Genomic DNA, 25,001 nt, shown 5'->3' with positions numbered 1-25,001 from the left:
AGTTTGAGACCAGCCTGGCCAACAGGGTGAAACCCTGTTTCTACTAAAATAATACAAAAATTAGTCGAGCACGGTTGCACACACCTGTAGTCAGTCCCAGCTACTCAGGAGGCTGAGGCAGGAGAATTGCTTGAACCTAAGAGGTGAAGGTTGCTGTGAGCCAAGATCATGCCACTGCACTCCACATTGGGTAATGGAGTGAGACTCTGTCTCAAAAAAAAATGTGTGTGTGTATGTATATATATACCCACACACACACACATATATATATATATATATATAGAGAGAGAGAGAGATGCATTTTTGAACTTAAATCTATGTACATTTTGTACGTTTCTTGTCCTAGAACAAGCTTGTCATGGGCCACATGTGGCCCAGGATGGCTTTGAGTGTGGCTCAATACAAATTCATAAAGTTTCTTAAAACATTATGAGATTCCTTTGCATTTTTTTTAAAGCTCATCAGCTATTGTTACTATTTGTGTATTTTATGTGTAGCCCAAGACAATTACTCTTCTTCCAGTGTGGCCCAGGAAAGCCAAAAGATTGGATACCCCTGCGAACCTTGAATTCAGTCATTTCTCGAAGGAATCCCAGTTCTTAGCAGAAAATAGTATTTAGCTATCACTGTCTAGATGATAGGTGCGCTTGTTGCTACTGGGTTGGTTATAATGTTTAGACCTATTCAATATAGAGAGCTAGGAAATATTTATTTTTTGAGATACAAAATAGCATGAGTTCATACTGATGCTTCCACTGCAAAATCACAAGCATGGAGTTTTTACTTAACCTTATCTTTCTTAGCTATATCTCTTTCTCCAAAATGTAAAATTACATTCCCAACAAGACTAACATAATTACTCAATATACAATGTACACACAAACAACCTCAGAATACCAATATCGATTCTATTTTGTCTTTGGAATAATTTATCATTTCTGTTCTTTTTTTCAAAACCTTTTTATTTCCATAGGTTTCTGGGGAACAGGTGGTATTTGCTTACATGAGTAAGTTCTTTAGTGGTGATTTGTGAGATTTTGGTGCACCTATCACTTGAGCAGTATACAGTGAACCCAATTTGTGGTCTTTCATTCCTCACCCCCTTCCCGCCCTTTCCCTCTGAGTCCCCAAAATCCACTGTATCATTTTTATGCCTTTGTATCCTCATAGCTTAGCTCCCACTTATGAGTGAGAACATATGATGTTTGGTTTTCCATTCCTGAGTTACTTCACTTAGAATAATAGTCTCCAATCCAATCCAGGTTGCTGCAAATGCCTTTTTGTGGCTGAGTAGTATTCCATGGTGTGTGTGTGTATATATATATATATATATACACACCATAGTTTCTTTATCCACTCATTGATTGATGGGCATTTGGGCTGGTTTCACATTTTTGCAATTGCTATTGTGCTGCTATACACCTGCGTGTGCAACTATCTTTTTCATATAACGACTTATTTTCCTCTTGATAGATACCCAGTAGTGGGATTGCTGGATCAAATGGTTTTAGTTCTTTAAGGAATCTCCACACTGTTTTCCATAGTGATTGTACTAGTTTACATTCCCACCAGCAGTGTAGAAGTGTTCCCTGTTCACGGCATCCACACCAACATCTGCTATTTTTTGATTTTTTGATTATGGCCATTCTTGTAGGGGTAAGGTGGTATTGCATTGTGGTTTTGATTTACATTTCCCTAATCATTAGTGATGTTGAGCATTTTTCATATGTTTGTTGGCTATTTGTATATCTTCTTTTAATAATTGTCTATTTATGTCCTTGCCCACTTTTTGATGGGATTGTTTTTTGCTTGCTGATTTGAGTTCTTTGTAGATTCTGGATATTAGTTCCACGTCAGATGTATAGGTTGTGAAGATTTTCTCCCACTCTGTGGATTGTCTGTTTATTCTGCTGACTGTTCCTTTAGTCGTGCAAAAGCTCTTTGGTTTAATTAAGTCCCACCTATTTATCGTTGTATTTGTTACATTTGCTTTTGGGTTCTTGGATATGAAATCTTTGCCTAGGCCAATGTCTAGAAGGGTTTTTCCGATGTTATCTTCTAGAATTTTTAAAGTTTCAGGTCTTAGATGTAAGTCCTTAATCCATCTTGAGTTGATTTTTGTATAAGGTAAGAGATGAGGATCCAGTTTAATTCTTCTACATGTGGTTTGCCAGTTATCCCAGCATCATTTGTTGAATAGGGTGTCCTTTCCCCACTTTATGTTTTTGTTTGCTTTGTCAAAGATCAGTTGACTGTAAGTATTTGGGTTTATTTCTGGGTTCCCTATTCTGTTCCATTAGTATATGTGCCTATTTTTATACCAGTACCATGCTGTTTTGGCAATTACGGCCCTATAATATAGTTTGAAATCAGGCAATTTGATGCCGCCAGATTTGTTCTTTTTGCTTAGTCTTGCTTTGGCTATGTGGGCTCTTTTTTGGTTCGATATGAATTTTAGGATTGTTTTTTCTAGTTCTGTGAAGAATGATGGTGGTATTTTGATGGGAATTGCATTGAATTTGTAGATTGCTTTTGGCAGTATGGTCATTTTGACAATATTGATTCTACCCATCCATGAGCGTGGGATGTGTTTTCATTTGTTTGTGTCAGCTGTGATTTCTTTCAGCAGTGTTCTGTAGTTTTCCTTGTAGAGGTCTTTCACCTTTTTGGTTAGGTATATTTGTCAGTATTTTATTTTATTCTTTGCATCTAACAATATCAATTCTAACAACAACAACATGCTTACTAAAAATGGTTTAAATCTTTTTGGGAGAGAGATGGCAGAAATTTATTTATTTATTTTGGTACTTAGGGCATATCTCATGAGATATATATACTCAAGTTCGTGTTTTAAAATTACTCAAAATAGTTCTTCTCCATGCAGCTATGCCATCCACTTAGATATATTCGATATCTACATATTTAGAGATCACTTTTTAAAAAAAGATTTTGTTTTATAATTATGTCAAATAGTTACATGATTCCAAAGTCAAATATACAAGACAAGGTACACTTGTGGATCCACAGTTCCTATTCCTCCTCTGTGTTTCTGTTACTCTCAGCTAAGTAAGCACTTTTTAAAAAAAATTTTTGGTATATCCTTCAATTTTTAAAAATATAAGTAAATATGTATGTATATTAATGTCTTCCCTCTACCTTTTTTTAGATGTCCATTAGCAAATTACATTTAAAAAAAAAACATTGTTTTATTTTTTTGAGACAGGGTCTTGCTCTGTTGTGCAGGCTGCAGTGCAGTGGCGCCATCTTGGCTCCCTGTAACCTCTGCCTCCTAAGCTCAAGTAATCCTCCCACCTCAGCCTCCTGAGTAGCTGAGACTACAGGCATGTGCCACCATGCCCAGCTAACTTTTACTGTATTTTTAGTAGAGACAGGGTCTTGCCATGTCACCCAGGCTGGTGTCGAACTACTGGACCCAAGTAATCCCCCCGCCTTGGCCTCCCAAAGTGCTAAGATTACCGGCGTAAGCCACCGCACCTAGACTGCCTTTTTTCACTTAACTGTTTATTCTGGTGTCCCCTCCATGGCATGTAGAGATAAGCCTCTCTCTTTTTCACAGGTATGTAATGCTCCCATTGTGTGGCTGTACTACCACTACTACACTATTTCAAGTAGTGCTGCAATGTCTTGTGTTCATGTTTTACAATATTTTTGCGAATGTACTTTTGGAATCAATTCCTAGATCTGAGGTAGGGGTGTGTGTGTGTGTGTGTGTGTGTGTGTGTGTGTGTGTGTGTGTGTGAGAAAGAGAGAGAGAGAGAGAGAGAGAGGATACATATGTATGCAATGGTGTTAGATATTGCCGAATTCCTTTCCATAGAGGTTATAATACCTTGCATTTCTATCAACAATGTATGAAAGTGCCTGTTTTCTTGGGAAATAGTATGGACAACAGATTATGTTGTCAAACTTCTGGATTTTATCAAAGTGACAGGTGAGCTATTGGTTTTTAGTGTAGTTTAAAAATGAGCATGGCAGAGAATCTTTTCATATATTAAATATTTGCTTTTCTTTTATAGTGACCTACCTTTCTACATTTCTTGTTGTAGCATATGTTCAAATAAGAAAAGCTATGTGGCCAGGTGTGGTGGCTCACACCTGTAATCCCAACACTTTGGGAGGCCGAGGCGGGTGGATCGCCTGAGGTCAGGAGTTCGAAACCAGCCTGGCCAACCTGGTGAAACCCTGTCTCTACTAAAAATACAAAAATAAGCTGGGCATAGTGGCAGACACCTGTAATCCCAGCTACTTGGGAGGCTGAGGCAGGAGAATCACTTGAAACCAGGAGGTAGAGGTGGCAGGGAGCTGAGATCACGCCATTGCACTCCAGCCTGGGTGACAGAGCAAGACTCTTTTCAAAAAAAAAAAAAACAGTGATGTAAAAGATAAAATTTTCAAGCTCCGTTACATCTGAAAATGTCAATTATACCTGGATCATGATTGGAATGGGCATATAACTCTAGTCTGAAAATCATCTGCCCATTGAACTTTGAGCTTTCTGGCTTCTGAAGTCAGGTTGCTGATGAGAAGTCTAATGTGATCTGATTCTTTTACCTTTTCCCTCTTCTCTGAAACTTTTAGAAATTTCTCTTAAGGTTGGGGTTCTGATAATTTACAATGTTAAGCCTCGGTGTGAGATTATTTCATTTCTTGTGCCATGAAATTAGTATGCTCTTCCAATGTGAAGATTCATATTTTAGCTCTGGGCAATTGCATTCCCTCCTTTCCTTCCTTTCCCTCCCTCCCTCCCTCCCTCTCTTCCTTCCTTCCTCTCTCTCCCTTTCTTTTGTTTTCTTTTCTTTTCTTTCTTTTTTGACAGGGCCTCACTCTCTCACCCAGGCTGGAGTGCAGTGACAATTGCTGGTTTTTTTTTTTTTTTTTTTTTTCCCACAGGACCTCACTCTGTTGCCCAGGCTGGAGTGCAGTGGCATGATCCCAGCTCACTGCCTGCAGCCTCTGCCTCCCAGGCTCAAGCGATTCTCCTGCCTCAGTCTCCGGAGTAGCTGAGATTACAGGCATGCGTCACCACTGCCCAGCTAATTTTTGTATTTTTAGTAGAGACTGGGTTTCACCATGTTGGCCAGGCTGGTCTTGAACTTTTGACCTCAAACGATCCACCCACCTCAGCCTCCCAAAGTGCTGGGATTACAGGCATGAGCCACTGTGCCCAGTCAATTGTATTATTTCTTTAAAGATTTATTCTCTTTATTTTGTGTTCCCGGTATTTGAACCACCTATTAGTCAGATGTTGGGCCTCCTGGACCTATGCCTCTTGTCTTTTCTTTAGTCATTTACATTTCTTACTTACTTTATTTTCTGTGAATTCCTTTATCTTCCAATCCTTCAGCTATGGATATGACATTTCTTGAATCTCTCCAAGAATACTTGATTTGTAATCTTAAGCATCTCTGGTATTATTCCAGATTCAGAAGTCACAAAATTCATGTTCTGATTAGTCTGTGCTGGGTTTAGAAAATACCCTTTTAGTTAAAAGGGAGATTTATGCGTTTGGCATAGATGCTAAAACCTATTATTCCTTAACGGCTATAGCATAGCCCTGGTGATCAGTCTTAGCCATCTTCCTCCAGTTGTATTTAAAAAAAAAAATGAACAGAACTACAGGGAAACAAAGGAGTGCTTAGAAAGAGAGCGAGGGGCTGATAGAAGAATTTTACATTGAGAGGCCGGGTGCAGTGGCTCACACCTGTAATCCCAGCACTTTGGGAGATGGAGGCAAGTGGATTGCCTGAGGTCAGGAGTTTGAGACTAGTCTGGCCAACATGGTGAAACACTGTATCTACTAAAAACACAAAAAAATTAGCCGGGCGTGGTTGCATGCACCTGTAATCCCACTTACTTGGGTGGCTGAGGCAGGGGAATAGCTAGAACCAGGGAGGTGGAGGTTACGGTGAGCCAAGATCACGCCACTGCACTCCAGCCTGACAGAGCGACAGAGTGAGACTCTGTCTCAAAAAAAAAAAAAAAAAAAAAAAAAAAAAAAGAATTTTACATTGGAAACATATTCTTCTCCCACATGATATTGGAATTCCTCAGAGTTAGCCCCCTTGAAAGACGTATTTTGAAAACTACATGGGCCTATAGATATATGGTGTTACATTTCAACAGTTTGGTGTGACCACCGTACTTGGGGTTCAGAGTCCTAGGCTCTGGACTGGAATCTGCATTCAGTCAGGATTCTTTTGGTAGTGACAGAAACCCAATTTTAAGTGGCTTAAACACCAGTGGGGTTTAATGGGACCATGCTGTGAGGTGGGGGCCGTGGAGCTGGATGGGGAGCAGTGGGGTGTGGGTGCTGCTAGGACTCCCGTGCTCTGCCTTGCATCTTGTCTCTTTCTGAGGGTCATGGTCATGCCAGGCTGTTCCACATGACTAGGGACATGGCTCATGACAGCTCTGGAGTCGTGATTCAAGAGGAAAGGATGAGCAGAGGACTCTCCTTTCAAGCTTTGGCATGAAAAGTCCCAGGACGGACTCTAGTTTGGGCACCCGCTCACCTTGAACCAGTTGCTGTGGCCAGGAAGGTGGCTGGTGGCTAAGACTGATCACCAGGGCTAGAGTGTAGCCACCTCTGGGATAGGGTAGGAGTGAGTTAAGACCTTCAGGGTGGGAGCCCACCATAGTCATACTGCTGGAGTGGGGAGAGGAGGCGCAGTATTCCTGAGAGGGGAAGGGTACCTGACATCTATCAGCCCAGATGTCCATAAGTCTCTGCCACTAACTAGATCCGTGACTCCTGAACTACTCCAGACCTGAGCTTTTCCACTTGTAGACTGAGACATGTGGATTATGATGTGTGGATTCTTTCCCAGCTGAAATATATTATGACTTTGCTGAAAATCACGTTCTTTTCCTTATTCTTTTTTAACTTGCATGAGAACCAAACATCTCTGTTAAAGACTAGCAAATCGTGATTCCACACACTAAATAGGAGAGGGAAACAGAACTATTTAAAGAACATCTTGCCTCTGAGGATTTTTAAGAAGGTGAAGTGTATTCCTGTAGATATTGTTTCACTCCCAGAACAGAGCTAGAAATATCTATCCACACTTTTCCCACAATGCATTTTATCGCCCTAAGGAGGGCTCGGATGGTGGCAGAAGGTCCCTTGGGGCTGAATGTTCAGCATGGCATTCTCTTGGGAAGGCAGCTTTGGGTGCCATTTGGCCCCTAGACATATTTCTACCAATAATTGGATCAGGCCAGGTGTGGTGGCTCATGCCTGTAATCCCGGCACTATGGAAGGCTGAGGTGGGGGGAATCACTTGAGTTGCAGACCAGCCTGGGCAACATAGCCAGACCCTGTCTCTACAAACAATACAAAAAATTAGCCAAGTGTGGTGACATGCATCTGTAATCCCAGCTATTCAGGAAGCTGAGGTACGAGAATCATTGGAACCTGGGAGGCAGAAGTTGTACTGAGCTGAGATCACACCACTGCACTCCAGCCTGAGATCACACCACTGCACTCCAGCCTGGGTGACAGACTAAGACTGTCTCAAAAAAAAAAAAAAAAAAAAAAAAAAAAAAAAAAAAAAGAAGTGGATCACACTAAAGGAGCCAGCTGACTGATTCCAGCGACCTGTCATCCCATCATATTAGTGTAAGGAAGGGAATGAAATTAAAATATAGACTGATTGTGTTCTATAGCCATTTCTTTCTTTCTTTCTTTTGACAGAGTTTCACTCTTTCACCCAGGCTGGAGTGCAGTGGTACAATCTTGGCTCACTGCAACCTCTGCCCTCCAGGTTCAAATGATTCTCCTGCCTCAGCCTCCTGAGTAGCTGGGACTACAGGTGGCCGCCACCACAGCTGGCTAATTTTTGTATTTTTAGTAGAGACGGAGTTTCACCGTGTTGGCCAGGCTGGTCTCTAACTCCTGACCTCAAGTAATCACCCTTGGCCTCCTAAAGTGCTGGGATTATAGGCATGAGCCACCATGCCTGGCCTGTAGCCATTAATTTCTGATTTTCCTCAATTGCCAGAGCACTCTTAAAAGGCCATAATTCACCCAAATTATCAAGATCTCATTTGTTTCTTCTCTTTTTCCTTCTCTCCCCCAGTTATATTTTCTTGCTCTCTCTCTCTCTCCCCTCTAGTGCTAGCCATTGATATAAATTGGATGAGCATTTGTTTGTTATTTACACCAAAGCTTTTGAATCAAGCCAAAAATTAGGGTTGAATCAGGTAGTTCAAGTAACCCATACGTTGTGCAAGAAAAGACTGCAGGTTACAATAAAAATGGAATTCTCTTTCACATTTTGCCTTCCACTATGCCCTTAGACCTTCTTTGGTGATGACCACCTTCCCTGTGGCCCTGGATGAGCACAAGGGCAGTCTGTGTGTGGGATCCCTTCCCATTCACCCTCCACCCTGCTCTCAACCATGGTGAACTTGTATGGATTACATCAATATCCTCTGTGCCCTGTGGATTCTGGCTGGATGTGGGCAGTGGCGAGTTCCAGCAGGAAACAGAGGGACAGAAGAGAGTGAGGTCAGAGAATTTAATCTCCTTAATGACCCTATGAGGTCACCCCAGCTGGTGGCTGTGACCCTGGATGGAAGGTGATCGTCTCAAGGTGGTCTGCTCTTCGCAACTCTCCTTCCTTCTGATAACCTCGCCCAGCATCCCTCTAGGTTGTAGGAGAAGTGGTGTTGGCTTCAGGGCTGCTAACCTGGATTCCTGTACCATCCCTCATGGTTCTCTCCTACACACCTTTGCAAAGAAACCCATACTAGCAGAATTTTAGTGCATGCCCTCTGTGTTCTTCCAAGGCCCTCTTAGGGAATAGACAATTCTGCAGGCACTTTCGTTGCAAACAGAATCTCAGTGAAGAAATGGTAGCATCAGTCCAAGATATTAGTCAACACAGCAATCTTCACTACAGGATGAGAACTGTTTTCCTTTTGCCCCAGGTAGGACATAGGCTGCCTCAGCCTTCCCTGCCTCAGGTGGGGAAGGGGCTGTGGCTGGCCCTGCTCTTTCCCACCTCACCTGTTCCCTGCGGTTTTCATTTCTGCCTAGCTTGAGATGGAGAAGGTGGGGGATAGGACAGTTTTCACTTTGATATGGTTTGGCTCTGTGTCCCCACCCAAATCTCATCTTGAATTGCAATCTCCATGTGTTGAGGAAGGGGCCTGGTGGGAGGAATTGGATCATGGGGGCAGTTCCCCCAGGCTGTTCTCATGACAGTGAGTTCTCATGAGATCTGATAGTTTTAAAGTGTGGCACTTCCTCTTGACTTGCTCTCTCTCTCTTGCTGCCATGTAAGATGTGCTTTGCTTCCCCTTCGCCTTCTGCCATGAGTGTAAGTTTCCTGAGGCCTCCCCAGCCATGCAGAACTGTGAGTCAATCAAACCTCTTTCCTTTATAAATTACCCTATCTTAAGTAGTTCTTTATAGCAGCATGAGAACAGACTAATACACACTTGAACTTGTTCTAACTTTGTTTTGCACTCTTAGGTCAGGTCTAGTTAGAACTGACCCTCTCTCCTAGCCCCCTCGGGGACTCCCTGTACCTCCCAAATCCCAAGTGCATGCCCATAACCCACTGGACAAGGCCTCATCTCAGGCCGGCTCTCCCTCTGCCCTGGTTCTCCAGGAGTGCTGTTCACACTTGACTCACCACGGGGGGTCTTCGTGCTTTCAGGTTAGCTCCTTAGGCAGAAATTAAGACTCCAGGTGACATCCTGCCAGCAAAGTTCAGATCTAGCTGACAACCTACCTTGTTTGCCTTTGTTGTGCTATCAAAACACATGCAGCTTGCCGCTCCTGCACGTCACCCTGTCCCCAAGTGCCTGGGAACCAACAGGTATGTAAGTGTCTCCTCAAAGTCTCTTGTCAGCCAAACTGATGCAAGAAGGCAGATGCCCTCATCTTCTCTATCAGGGAGGGGCCCATCTCCAAAGAGATCCTTCCAGTGACATCATCTTGGTCACCATTTTCTCCCTTCCTTTATATTCCCAAAGTGTGTGAGAGAGGTGTAAGAGAAGGAGGAAATCAGCTAGGCATGGTGGCCCATGCCTGTAATCCCAGCACTCTGGGAGGCCGAGGTGGGTTGATTACCTGAGGTCAGGAGTTCAAGACCAGCCTGTTCAACATGGTAAAACCCCGTCTCTACTAAAAATACAAAAATTAGCTGGGTGTGGTGGTGGGCGCCTGTAATCCCAGCTACACGGGAGGCTGAGGTGGGAGAATTGCTTGAACCCGTGAGGTGGAGGTTGCAGTGAGCTGAGATCATGTCACTGCACTCTAGCGTGGGTGACAGAGCGAGACTGCAAAAACAAAACAAACAAACAACAACAAAAAAAAAAAACAAGAGGAAATCATCTCTCCTAAATCTATGCTGAAGATTCCTCCAGGAAGGAGGGCAATCTGTCTCACACACACTTTGGTATCTCATTTTTACCTCATCTTGGAGTCTTAGTGGAAACCTCAATTGTTACATACATTTTTGGTTGCTAGTAAAAACAAAACAATTGAAACTGGCTTCCACAATAACTGGAACTGGTTGGCTCATACAACTGGAAGGATCTAGAGATTGGGTGCTGTTTCTCTGTGATTCCCTTACTCAGATTAGGAAAAACTGAACTTGACAAGGTCAAGTTTTTATTCTGAGCCAATCCCTATTGCCAGGGGAGCAGCATGGGTAGCCAGGGGTAGGTGCCATCCCTGCCCCAATCACTATGGAAGAGTCATGGTCATCCCTGTTGATCGGGTTAAACCTATAGGGACTCATTCCTGGAACTGGTGGTGAGAGTGGTGGAGATGGACTCAACCTTATCCAAATCTCCTAGTTATATAACTAGGAGGTATGGTGAGAATGTAGTTTAGGAAGCAACTACAACCACGAAATATGAGGTCATCTTATTCAAGCATCTCATTTTGTCCTCCCTCCATAAATAGGATGATTTTGTGGTTAGCTGAGGTTTTTGTTTTCTTTATTTTTTTGAGACAGGATCTCGTTCTGTCACCCAGGCTGGAGTGCAATGGCATGATCACAGCTTACTGCAGCCTCGACCTCCCAACCCCAACCCATCCTTCTGCCTTCGCCTCACAAGCAGCTGGGACTACAGGGGCGCACCACCATGCCTGGCTGATTTTTAAATCTTTGTAGAGACAGAGTGTCTCTGTGTTGCCCAGGTTGGTCTCAAACCCCCGGGCTCAAGTGACTCTCTCGCCTCAGACTCCCAAAGTGCCGGGGTTACAGGCATGAGCCACCAAGGCTAGTCTTGTTTTTATATTCCTAATATTAATACACACACACTTGTGCCTATAGAGGAATTCATTTTGCACCAGCCAACTTCTCCATGAGGTGCAGGAGTCACCATGCTTACAAACCATATTTTGAAGGATCATGAAAATGTTTCCATTTTTTTAATCAGGAGAAATAAATGAACTTATAGGTCTAAAAATGTTTTATGATATCATTTTAATATAATTATCTTCATAGCAATGTGACTATATAATGAAATTTTTGTTAACTGTTTTATGGAGGGAAAGGCCTACTGAGGCAAAAATAGGGTCCCTGAAAGTCACCATGCAGCTCGGCCTTGTATTCCTTCTTTCCTGGGGCACCCTATCATAGAATTAAAGTATTGACAATAGGAACCCAAAGCCTGAGACAAGATGATCCTTTGAATCCCAAAGTAACTAGCCACTTAATTAAAGAACTCATGTGGATTGTATCAATGTTGCACCAGATATATTATGCTTGAAAACAACAGTCCAGGAAGGTCAGGCTTGGCTCCACAACAGCAGAAGGGGCAAAGTATGGTGATGCATGCCTGTAGTTCCAGCTACTTGGGAGGCTGAGGCAGGAGGATCGCTTGAGGCCAGGAGTTCGAGACCAGCCTGGACAACATACTGAAACATCATCTCTGAAAAAATAAAGGAAAAAAAGCAGAAGGAAGGAAGGGAATTCTATGGGTGGAAAAAAAAAAAGCCCAAATTATCTAAAGCATTTTCTTCCAGTAAGAAGCTCATTAACATGAGCATGGTGTGCTAGGGTTTACAAAGTATCTTCATGAATATTAGAAAACTTGATCCTTATGAACAACTTGGTGTAGTACTGAAGAAACAGACTCCATTTACTCCAGGAAGAATCAGACTCAGGAAAGGCAAACAGCCTTTTCCACAGTTCCCTACACTGTTACTACCTTGTGGAGGGAGGGGTAAGTTAACCAGGACCACTGACTCCAAAGCTTTTGCTTTTTGCTAGTGGCTGTAAGTACGTAAATAGTTTATGCAACCAAGCAAAGTAGGCAGTGACTTGGGGGACACCCAGCGCGTAGTGGGAACAGAGGTAGGTCCTTGCAGGTAGCTTTCTTCCCAGGTATGCCACCAGGCTGTCTCCGGTGCATAAAGCTGGCTGGTTCCCCGTCAGCTTTCCCTCCTGACCTATGGTGTTTTAGGCAGAGGCTGGCTTTCTGGGGCAGCTGGGGAAATCTGTCCTTATCATCAAGAAGGGATGCTTCTTCCTTGCAAGGACGAATTATTCCTTGATCCAAGCAGCAGGCACACTTCCAAGCTTTCCAGGGGCATGGCTGCTTCCTCAACTTTTTCCTTGCAGTGACAGCCTGAGTGATCCGGGGCCCTTCCCAGGGTCTCATTCTAGGAATAGCAATGCGCAAAAAGACCCTGTGACGAGGGGCTCCCCTATCCCCTTCCTTCTCCACTTCATGGAAAGGAGGCCCCCAGGAGCAGACAAAATAGCGCAGTGTTCATCAAAAGTGGAGTCGCTTATATGCAACTATAATTAGTCCATTTACAAAAAAGAAGAAAAAGGGTGGTGGTCTGGCACAGTGGCTCACGCTTGTGATCCTGGCATTTTGGGAGGTCGAGGCGGGAAGATCGCTTAAGGCTAGGAGTTCGAGACTGGCAACATAGAAAGACTCCTCCCCATCCCCCAAAAAAGGTTGGGCTGCCAATACTGACAGCGTGGGCAAGCCTAGGAGCTTGTTAGAAATGCAGATTCTCGGGCTAACCTGCTACCTGCTGAACCAGAGTCTGTGAAGATGGAGCCTGGCGATCTGTTTAAGAAGCTCGCCAGGTGGTTCTTAGACACTCAGGCTTGCAGCCCGTAACTTTCTCAGTGACGCTGCCCCTCCCACGGAAAGGGGTGAATAATCCTTAGGAAGACAAGCAAACAGGTCAACAGCGTCAATTTCTTCAGGCTGGAAAACCTGACGCAGGCGCAGTGACTAACACGCCAGGCCAAGGGCGCACGGCGCGCATGCGCACTAGAAGCCGCCCGCCGTCCGGCCCCTTCAAGCGTTTGCCCCTTCTCGGCCTCCGCCAACGCGCCCCGCCCCGCGCATGTGCAGCGGCGGTTTTTTTTCCCTTCGCGCTCTGGGGCGCGGGCGATTTGTAGGTAATGGCGGGCGTTCGGGCCCTGAGGTGCAGCAGAGGATGCGCTGGCGGCTGTGAGTGCGGCGACAAGGGCAAGGGCAGCGACTCCTCGCTGTTGGGCAAGAGACTCTCCGAAGACTCGAGCCGCCACCAGCTGCTGCAGAAGTGGGCGAGCATGTGGAGCTCCGTGAGCGAAGACGCGTCGGTGGCCGACACGGAGAAGGCGCGGCTCGAGGAGGCGGGGGCTGCGGAGGAGAGGCCGCTGGTGTTCCTGTGCTGCGGCTGCCGGCGGCCGCTGGGCGACTCGCTGAGCTGGGTGGCCAGCCAGGAGGACACCAACTGCATCCTGCTGCGCTGTCAGTTGGGTCGAGCCGGGCATGGGGGCGTGGGGTCGCCTTCTTCCAGGTGTGCCGCGCCGGGGCGGCCCCGGAGGGGGCGGGGGCTCCTTGGCGCTGTCCAGGGACTTTGAGAGCAAAAAGTCTGAGTGTGTGAGCTGTCGCAGGAAAAGGGGAGGAGGGTCACCCCTCCACTTTGGTTCTCGGGCGACTGGTTCTGTTCTGGGCTCCCCGATCCCAGAAGAGCAGCGGTTGAGTCAGCATCATCGTGAGCATTACTCAGAAGCAAAGGGCAACAAAGAATAACACTTTTAAAGACCCTAAAAAAAGAGAAACAAATGGTCAACTAGACTGTAAACACTTGAGGTGCAGCCAGTACTATTACTCCCCACAGAAATTAGCGGGCTGTGTGTATCAGCGGATACCTCTACAGTCTCCAGTGATAGGGCCGCGGAGCTGACGGAACAGTGCTATGGGGAAGAAAGGGAAGGAAATTTGCCGTAAAAGCACCACCAACCTCATCAAAATTGGCGAGGAAGGAGGACGTAGCAAAAGAGTTCAGAAGGCGGCGGGAATTCGTTTCTAATCCTGGTCCTAGCAGTTACCTGTTTTTCCTCTGTTCCCTCCTTTTGCTATTTTTACAGTATTTAGGGATAAAGTGGTTCACATATTTTTTCTGAATTGGTGTAAAAATGGCTGTTGTTTTGGATTGTGGTTTTTCAAGATGAGGTTTTTCCTCTCTTTGAATACTGTAAATGTTTCGATGGCAGAAATTCATCACCGGCTTATCGACGTTTCTGGAACGTTTTCCTTGGTGTAATACTGGGAATAAAGGAGCACACCAGTGTCCCCTAGTTAACTGAAAGTTGAGATAAACTCTTTGCACCTCTTAAAATCAAACTAGGCCAAGCGCGGTGACTCAGACCTGTAATCTCAGCAGTTTGGGAGGCTGAAATGGGCGGATCACGAGGTCAGGAGTTCGAGACCATCCTGGCCAACATGTGAAACCCCATCTCTACTGAAAATACAACAATTCCAGACCACCCTCGCCAAAGCCAAAAATTAACCGGGCATGGTGGTGTGCGCTCGTAATCCCAGCTATTCCGGAGGCTGAGGCAGGAGAATCGCTTGAATCAGGGAGGAGGAGGTTGCAGGGGCCGAGATTGTGCCACTGCACTGCAGCCTGGCAACAGCGCTAGACTCCATCTCAAAAAAAAAAAAAAAAGAAAAGAAAAGAAAAACCAGGCAGATTTTTGATCCAGTAGGAAAAGCTCTTTGAATGAGTTTACCTTGTTTACATCTTTTTAAGAAATAACATGTTTGGTGTTACATCTTTCATTTTATTTGTACTTTGTTTCGATAGTATCTTTTACCATGTGGCCTCTTTTCTTTGTTTTGCTTTACTTATAGAAAGGCAATTATTTTTGTTAATTTTTATATTAATAGTTTTTAAATTTAAAACGTAGTTTTAAAATAGTAAACATAGTTTAAAGAACTATACACTTTTTGATTAATCAGATTTAGATAATAGGATTTAACATCTCCCCGCCCTCCCCCCCACCCCCGTAAAGACAAACATGAATTCTGATTCATTTCCATTCCTTCCTTACCCAATTTGAATTAGTTTAATTATTTTCATTTTGTTAAGGTTTATACATTTACATTCTGTACATTTACATTCTGTTGTAGACATAACAGCCTTACTATGATTTTTTAAAATAGGGTTAATTATTTAATAGATTATTTTTTAAATAGGGTTATAGTGGGTTAACAGCCCTCTGTTGCCCAGGCTGGAGTACAGTGGCACAATCATAGCTCACTGTAACCTTGAATGCCTGCTCAAACTGTCCTCCCAGCTCAGCTTCCCAAGTAGCTTGGGACAACAGACACAAACTAACACCTGGCTAATTTTTAAATGTTTTGTAGAGACAGAGTCTTGCTATGTTGCTCAGGCTGATCTCAAACTCCTGGCCCCAAGCAATCCCCTGCTTCAGCCTCCTAGAGTGCTGGGATTGCAAATGTGAGTTAGAGCACCCGATTCTATAATGTTTATATAATTTTTTTTCCCAACTCCAGTACTCATTAACATAAGAAAGCTTCTTAATAGCTTTTTTCATTCCTGAGTTGTTTGCTTAATCTTTAGTGCTCCCCACGTCCACATCTCCAAGAAAATTTCAAGTTTATGTGCTTGAAAATATTTTCCTGTTTTTATACGTGAATGCTAGCTGGGCTGCGGGTACAGTTCTTGGTCATGCTCTCTGCTTTTGATAGGTGCTGAGCAGCTGGTGCAAAATCCTTGAGACTAGAGTATGGTCAAAGAGAATAAAGATAAGATTTAGGGAGGAAGGAAGAGACCAGAAACTGCAAGACGTTTTAGTCTGTTCTAAAGAGTAGTAATCTGTTCTAGTAAGTACATTATTATGCTAGCTTAGGCAGGGGAGTAATATGACCCTGCATTTTCTTTGGAGAAAGCATTGAAGGAGGAACAAGTATGGAAGGGGGGAGGTCAGTGAAGAGCCAGGGTAGTAGTCCAGGCAAGAGTTAGTGCTGGTCGTTTGGGGGCTGGAGTGAGGTTTGTGACGTAGAATTGATGGGATGGATCAGTGGAGTAGATATGGGGGAGCAAGATGAGGAGATGAAGAATCAAGGATGACACCCTGGTTTCTGATTTCAGCAAGCAGGTGGATGGAGTTTACAGAGTTAAGGTAGACTGTAGGAGGCCATGAAATCAAGAGTCTGTTTTGGCCATTTTAGGTCTGATGTCCTTTCTTCATTTCTCTTCACCCTCTACCCTGTCCTTTAGTGTGTCCTAGACCTGGATTCTTTGGGAATGTTTGCTGCTGCCTCAAGTCCAGCAGTGACCTCTGTCCAAGTCATTGTTCAAGTAAAAGATGTGTGGCTGGGATCCTGAGGACCTTCTCAGTTACTTTTAGAGAAATGGGCCCTGTGTTGGAAATCTGGAGATATATGTATTGGCTGTTTGCATCTTCCTAGTTTGGGAACCCAGTTTCACTAACTGGCAGATAGTTCTTTTCAGTCTGTGATTTGAGATTCTAATGGTTCCAAGTTTACTGTGGAATGAATTTTTCCCTCTAATTTTAGCCATACTATTAATGTTAGTGGTTTTCAGGGAAAGGGAGGAAATAACCTTTTAAAATTTTTCTTAAATTTTTATTTAAACATTTTTTTGAAGATAGAGTCTCGTTATGTTGTCCAGGCTGACCTTGAACTCCTGGCCGCACTCCATCCTCTCACCTTGGCCTCCCAAATTATTGGGATGACAGGTGTGAGCCACTGCATCTGGTTGGAAATAACTCTTATTCTGCCATCTTTTCCCAGAAGGCCCCAGTACATTTCATTTCAAACCACTGTTGTGTGTGTGTGACTTTGGGCTTATTTTTTGTCCTTCAAGTTCTAAAAAGTTGGACTAGAAATTGTCTGCATATATGTTATAATGAACCACATTAATAAATTATTGTTACTTTCTCTGTTTCTAGGTGTTTCCTGTAATGTTTCTGTGGATAAGGAACAGAAGTTATCCAAACGTGAAAAGGAAAATGGTTGGTGAGTAAAGCTGTATATGAATATGTTAGAGAATTTTTTTTTTAATAAAAATCTTTAAAAGGTCATTACTAGTAGTAAGATTACTTGGGATAAAACTTTCCATGATAGTAAAAAATCAGTCATTTGCATATATCAGTTCTCTTTTTGCTTTTTCTATATCCTGTTTTAGAAAATATATCAGTTCTTGAGTGGTTGTGGTCACCTTTAAATATTGAAAAGTTAGAGTTTCCAGATTTCTAAAAGCATATTCTGACACTCCCTTTTTGGATCTTTGGGCTTGGTGCTGAAGAAAATCGAAAATAAAAGTAGAAAAAGAAGGTTGGGTGCGGTGGCTTACACCTGTAATCCCAGCACTTTGGGAGGCCAAGGTGGCAGATCACTGGGAGTTAAGAGTTTGAGACGAGCCTGGCCAACATGGCAAAACCCCATCTCTACTAAAAATACAAAAATTAGCTGGGTATGGTGGCACATGCCTGTAATCCCAGCTACTCAGGATGCTGAGACAGGAGAATCACTTGAACCAGGGAGGCAGAGCTTGCAGTGAGCCAAGATCACCACTGCACTCTAGCCTGGGCAACAGATCAAGACTCAGTCTTGAAAAAAAAAAAAAAGAAAATAGCTGTATTATAAAATCTGAATGTTAAAGAGTGCCTTAGGCTAATGTTGCCCACCTTTCTCATGTTATGGCACACATGAAATGCTGCTGTCACATACACAGCCTATTGGGGTAAACAGATAAGGCTGTTTGTGGCAAGAGCAAACAACACAGGAGCCCCAGCAATCTGAGGCCCTGTGTGGCCACTTTAAGGGTTGAGGGGACAAATGTCTTGCCATACCTGCCACCCATGTGCCATAGTGACACCTGAGCAAACTGAGTGGGAAGCGCTGCCCTATGTAATTGTTGCTCCAAATGTAAACTGTATCTTATACTTGCATATGAAATAACTTTAGGCGGTACACAGTTAAACACAAATTAATTTTATATATATTTTATGTATATTAAAAATCCTGGCTTTTCATTTTTAGTGATGCTAGAGTATCCTGTCAAATAAAGTATATTTCAATTTAAAAAAAGTTAACTGTGCACTTACGACCAATACCTCCTGATGACCCCACCTCCTAATACCATCACATTAGGAGCTACCATTTCAACTGATACGTTTGGTGGGGGACAGAAACATTCAATACTTAGTTACTCCTAAAACCCTTTTAATTTCTTGAGCGATGGGGTGATAAGGGTATCTTTTGTTACCATGTTTGGTCTTAGTCACCAGTTCTGACAGAAGAGCTTCTAAGATGCTTGGAATCTCTGGAGTGATGATGATGTCGTTTTGAATCCTAATGAGATTACTGTGGCTGGGGGGCTTCTAGGTAGCTTAAGGATTGGGGTCCAGAAGGACCAAGGCATGATTAGAGGGTTGGAAGTTTCAGCCCTACCCCAACCTCTTCTCCCACCTCCGTGGAGGGGAGAGGGGCTAGAGATTATCAGCAATGATTTACTTGATCATGCCTGTGTTCTAAGACCTCCAAAACCCCCACAGGTTTTAGAGAACTTCCAGGTTGGTGAATATGAGATGCCGGGTGTACCTAGAAAGGTCTTGGAAGCTCTGTGTCCTCCTTCTGTAATCTTTGCCCTATGTATCTCTTCCATAAAAAGTTAAAAAAAAAGTTTCTCCATTTAAGATACATTAGTAACAGTACAGATAGTTTGTGAATGTGACAAAAATTGTGGTGCTGGCATGCAGGCCATAAAAATTTGGAAAACCCAGGCTCAGATCATTTCTCATTTTGTAGTTGAAGAAAGTTAGGCCCAGGGAGGCTAGAATTTGCTAAGGTCACAGGACGAATTAGCAGTAAGAGCTAGGACTATGCTTGTTATCCTTCCTTACTGCCTTCGAAGTGCTTTTTCTTCCCCACTTCCTAGCTCTAGCCATTTTGATGTCACCATCATTTTTGTTCTATTTGTGTACTACCTACCAACTGTGCTATTACATACTAAATTTTTTAAATTAAATCAACTCAAAATTTTTATTTAAATTTATCTTAAAAGGATTCTTTTTACTATCATAAATATATACTTGCCATAACTAGAAAGTAACTCTGGAGAGAATTACAGTGAAAACAATTGTTGTTAGTTCTAGCTGAGATATTGTTGCCTGGCTCGTTCTCTGCCTGAGGTCTGTTCTCTTACTATTAAAAGATTTGCAACTATGAGACAAGTGTCAAAGACAGTCTAGCACCAAACAGAGACTTTCTTCTTTTTTCTAATCAGGATTGATAGAGAATTCACTCTCTTTGATCCAGAGTTATTAATACTGTTTGTTCGTATCACCTAAACCCATCGATTAGACTGCCTTCAGTTGTCTTGGACTTCACTAGGGAATTTTTTGATAGGCCCATCCTGTGAAATACCTGCCTGAGCCATTCTGCTGATGGTCAGCAAGAGCACTGAGGGCTTTAGAAATATGTTGTGAAGGTAGCAGTGCTGTTTTCTCTCTTAAGTCTGACTTTGTCCTTTGTTGAGGATCTTACAATCGGATTATTCCTTGTCTAACATTACCTTACGATTGTTGGCACTGCCTTCTCAATGTTAGTGTTCGATGACAAGGGTGAATTCTGGCCAAATTCTTGCCAACTGTGAAAGCAGAAAGATGCTGCCTTAATAGTAGCTACCATTCATTGTTCCACAAGATGATTCTAGAAGTGTGAATGGGTTTTTTCCTATTTTTGGTGGTGTTTAGGTTGATTTTGATAACTCAGGATAAAACAGTCTTATTCATGGCTCAGTGTGTTTGGGGAGTTCAAGCCTCTGGTTTCTCTGAGTGTCCTTTCTTGGCTGATGACATTAGATACTAGTTTACAATCTTGGTAATGGTGTGAGGCGGTCTCATAATGGTAATGAGGTTTGATATATAGCATGGAGGTTTGCCTGTTCACTGTGAGTAATTTAAGTGGGATTTACTAACATACTTTTATATTTCTTATATAAAAACTTGTACAAGCTGGCTGGGTATGGTGGTTCCTGCCAGTAATCTCAGCACTTTGGGAGGCCAAGGTGGAAGACTGCTTGAGGCTAGGAGTTCAAGACCAGCCTGGGCAACATAGTGAGATTGTTTCTACTATAAAACTAAAAAAAGTGTAGAAACTTATAAAAGCCCGTAGACACTTAATATGTAATCAGTGGCATATTATCCAGCTAATCACATCATCAGTGAGAATTCCATTTTGTTCTTTGATCCATATGTTGCTGTAATAATTAACAGTGTCTCAGTATCTGTAAGTAAACAATGATGTAGTCTGTAATCTGTGAGTCTTGGGTAGCTCCCTTTTGCTTGATAGCAGGAATAGATATTTTGTGATTACAAGTATTTCATGTACTGAGTAGGAGATAATACTTTTGCAATAATAATCGATTGTGGTGTATGTTTTACTACTGTGATCACTACTGGATTGAAATCTCCAGTCATCACTTTGCTTTGTGTTGGAGTGGCAATTTTAGTGTATTTATAGAATGGTAAATTTGGATGGGTCAGTTCAACAAGGCGTTTGAGAGACACTGGATTCTAAGCCGGGTTTTAAGGAGACATGAATAGGCTTTAGGGGAGGGTATATTCAAGTGTGTGGAACCTGAGTTGAGAGGTAACTAGAATGAAGGAACAATTGCATGGGTTGTCATCTAACTTTGGAGAGTTTTTTTTTTTTTTTTTTTTTAATTAAGACACTAGAGCAGAGTTTGGTAAACTATGGCCCATGGGGAGGGCACTCATTTGTGAATACGAGTTTATGGGAACACAGATTATTCAGTTAGTATTGTCTATAGGTGCTTTGTTTTACAATGACAGAGGTGAGTAGTGACAGACACCATATGGCTGGCAAGCCTAAAATATTTATTTTCCACTTTGTTACATTAGTACCAGATTGAGGAATTTATATTCTAGAAAAACACCACCTCGATATCCTCTCTTGTCACTTTTTTGTATGTCCCTTGTTATTTGATACTTAAGGCATTGTGACTTGGAGATGACTGTCTTTACATTTTTATTGTAAATATATTACTATCATTTTTTCCTATCCTTTATGTATGACCTAGTGTGGTCAGAATAGCATACTTTAGAAGCTGAAGTGTTTATGGATTTTAACAATGAGATTAGAATGAGTTGCTACTTCGTTTCCTAAAGCAAGGCGTTTCTTTATTGCAGCATCCTGGAGACTTTGTACTGTGCAGGGTGCTCGCTCAATCTTGGCTACGTGTACAGATGCACACCCAAGAATCTTGATTACAAGAGAGACTTGTTTTGCCTCAGTGTTGAAGCCATTGAAAGGTAAGTTTGATATATAAATGTTTACCTCACAACTGGTGTTTCAGAAAGTTAAGTTTGCAGAGAAATTGGCACGGAAGTGTCCGAACTAAATCAATACTGTTTGGTTAAATATATTTTCAAGTAATGATTTCTAACAAGCCAGTAATTTTTTTTTTTTTTTTTTTTTTTGCTTTGACCTGCTTCTTTATTTGGTATTGGAAAAGTCAGACACTCTAAATTGTAGGAGAAAACACTGTGAGAAATTTTTTGGAATAAAAGTATATTCAGTTGTTTTTAAAAATTGAATGTAGTTTAGTAGGATTTTGCCCACCGCCCCTAGCTTTTTATTTTTATTTCTTTTAAAACTTATTTTTGTAAGATATGGGGTCTCACTCTGTCACCCAGGCTGGAGTGCAATGCTGTGGTCATAGCTTTCTGCGTCCTTGAACTCCTGGGCTCCAGCAATCCTCTTGCGTCAGCCTCCCAGGCAGCTAAGACAACAGGCGTATTGCCTGGGGTCTTGTGTTGCCCAGGCTGGTTTCAAACTCCTAGCCTCAGATGATCCTTCTGTCTCAGCCTCCTGAATAGCTGGGAACAAGTGCATGCCACCACACCAGGCTTGTATTTTAACCTTGTACCGTACGTCAGTTATGTTTTAGGGTCCTCTGAAAAGCAAATTGTGTCAGAAGATAAAGAGCTTTTTAATCTTGAAAGCAGAGTTGAAATAGAAAAGTCTCTAACACAGGTAATTTTATTCTGTACGTTTTGTATCTCTGTATGAACAATTTGTCAGTGAAGAAGTGCTTCCCCACAAACGATAATTCTCATAACGTCATCTGTCTTGATCGCAGGAAGTGTGCCTGTTTCATTTCAGGTGTTAGTAAAGTTGATTTTTGGGGAACTCAAATGAAGCTAAATCTTAATCAACAAAATAATAAGGAAGACATTTCATGACAAAATCAAAACTATGTATTCTAATTTTGCTAAGCTAGAAATACATCTTTGATTCAAATCAGTATTTTGTTTGCTTCGATTCTTGTGGTATAAATAGCCTTGTTGTTGGATGTTAACATTTTGTCATGGCCAGATAGGTGAGATGGTGATGATTGTATAAAAGAGATGCAGATTGTAGGTTGAGAACTAATGTTGATAGAATTATGCTTTATTTAAAAAAATTTATGCCTGCAAATAGTTTTGGTAAACACTGAATATCTACCATGTAATGTATGACATATCCAAAATTGCATTAAGTGTATATCTTAATTATTTTTAACCATGTATAATTTTAAATGATATGTGTGTTTAATTTTTTATTTTTTCAATTCAATAGATGGAAGATGTCTTGAAAGCATTACAAATGAAGCTGTGGGAGGCCGAATCAAAATTGTCCTTTGCCACTTGTAAAAGCTGAACTCTAGTCTGTGTCCTCCATTCTGCCCCCGCCCTTCCTCCCCTTATTTGTTAAATGAAGCAACATAGTGAGACGTCGTCTCTACAAAAAAAAAAAAAAAAAAAAAAAAAAAATTAGCCAGGCATGCGAAACGCTGAGGTGGGAGGATCACTTGAGCTTGGGAGGTCGAGGCTGCAGTGAGCCTTGATCATGCCATTACTGCATTCCAGCCTGGGTGACAGACTGAGACCTTGTCCCCCCGCCCCGCAAAAAAAAAGACCCCAAAATTGTGGAATTACTTTTAGCTATATTTTATGGTAAAAAGTGATTGTTTCTCAAAATCCCATTTTAAAGCCGTTTTATGGTACTTGTTGGAATTGGGACTTAGGAGTTTTGATTTTGATAAGAAACTGGGATAATTTTCTGAACTTTTTTCCTCTGTATCACATTTATTTACTATTTTTAAAAACTTTATTTGACCTTTAACACTTGGGATAATATTTATTATAAATGATAAGAAAAATCTTAGAGGTTTTTCTACCCGCAGCGTCATGGAATTTTCTCTGAAAACTAATGCTTAAAGTTTCCTAGAGAAATTGGTCAGAATGATCTGTCAGAACTGTTTGAAAACTTCTTCAAGAGCAGTCGCATATATAGTAGGATTTTACATTTTCCTGCTGTGTACTACTATATGCTTAAAAAACCTGGAGGAATACTTACCAAAGAGGAGTAGCCATCTCTGAGGGTGGGATTCTGGGGGAGTTTTTGGTTTTTCTGTTTTCTGTCATGTAAAACTTCTGTAGTATGTATTTTTATAATTGAAGAGAATAAAGGTTAAAACAAAGTTCTTTAAGATTGATTTTTACCAACTGAATTATATTTAATTGAGATCAGAAATCCTCGTGCTGTGAAAGCCACACATTAGCATGGCAGTGTGGAAGGCCTGCTCAGGAATATAAAGGTAACCCCACATTTCCCCAGACCCCTTTGTTTCTGGGTGCGAGTGAGGTCACAAAACAGTACCCAGTGGTATGAGTAACTCACTCAGCTTGTGCTCAGAAGTTCCCTGATTATTTGTGAGAATACTAAAGTTCTGAGAGCAAAAGGTCCTAAGTCACACTGACTGGATCCTGCAGGATTCTTGTGTTCTTTTTGAGAGATTGTTGACAACCTCAGAGTTGAGTGAGTCCTCTAGGTGTTCTCTCTCGCAGACTCCTCTCCCACTAACAGACTATGGTGCTGTGGAAGCAAATGTCAACACCGGCTGGCAACAAGGAAACGTCTGGCCGCAGTAAGCTTGATGTAGTCCCAGGTGTCTGTCCTCTTAGGTGCTTTGATGGCATCTTGTGTGAAAATTCATTCCAAACAGATGAGAGAGTATTTTAGCCACAAGACTCAGCTAACTCTGGTTGTGCAGGTTACAGAGTACTCCAGCAAGCATTTTCAGATTCCATTCCAAAGCCATAGGCAGTTTGGCTCCCTGATTCCTTATACCCTGTTGATACTAGGGAAGGAAGGGGCTGTACAATATTTGTAGCCAATTCACTCATCTTGAAAGCTCATTTCACCAATGAAAAGTAATTTCTAATGTCCTGGTGCTCATTAAGATTCTGTTACGGATCAGGAGATAAATGTAGCTCATGCCTTAGTGCCTGCCTCTAGAGTGGGCCTTTGATTACCTTTCCATCCCTGCACGTGTATTCTTGTTAGGGTTCTTCACATGAAGTTAACGAAGCTCCCCTGGGCTGCAGATGGAAGCCAGAACACTTTTGTATCACATGGCCTCCACCGAAGCATCTAAAAGCCAATCCAGGAAACACTGTTTCATAAGACAGTCTTCATCTTTGGCCTCAACCTGTGGCATCCCTGAAGGAGTGGCCTTGCCATCGCAGTGAGAGAGGGACTTCCAAGGCTGGGGTCCAGGTGGGAGTGCTGCCTCCTGTCTGTGCTGCACGGTGACACTTGCGCCTTCCCCTGTTCTGGGCCACCCCCTCCTGGGCCACCTGTTTCTCTGAATCTGGTGG

General features: G+C 42.4%; 1 protein-coding gene across 5 annotated transcripts in view; it reads left to right on the top strand.

Annotated features, from left to right (window-relative positions):
• Positions 1 to 13,372: 13,372 nt before the first annotated feature.
• LOC105472729 (MIS18 kinetochore protein A) overlaps positions 13,373 to 25,001 on the top strand; it is a 252,915-nt gene continuing 241,286 nt past the window's right edge. For 4 of the 5 annotated variants that reach the window (XR_011622791.1, XR_011622790.1, XR_981764.3 and 1 more), the window contains exons 1-3: positions 13,373 to 13,743; positions 17,220 to 17,286; positions 21,486 to 21,608. Coding sequence is in view for 2 of the 5 variants with exons in the window: in XM_071095609.1 (XP_070951710.1) it covers positions 13,413 to 13,743; positions 17,220 to 17,286; positions 21,486 to 21,608 (521 nt within the window). In the remaining 3 variants the exon portion in view is untranslated. Of the gene's footprint in view, positions 13,744 to 17,219; positions 17,287 to 21,485; positions 21,609 to 22,235; positions 22,333 to 22,917; positions 23,826 to 25,001 lie in introns of those variants that run through there. The other variant, XM_011726263.3, reaches the window with a different exon arrangement.

Source organism: Macaca nemestrina, chromosome 4 (genome assembly GCF_043159975.1).
Source record: "Macaca nemestrina isolate mMacNem1 chromosome 4, mMacNem.hap1, whole genome shotgun sequence".
Lineage (NCBI taxonomy): Eukaryota > Metazoa > Chordata > Mammalia > Primates > Cercopithecidae > Macaca > Macaca nemestrina.
This window is presented reverse-complemented; position numbering and strand designations above follow the sequence as displayed.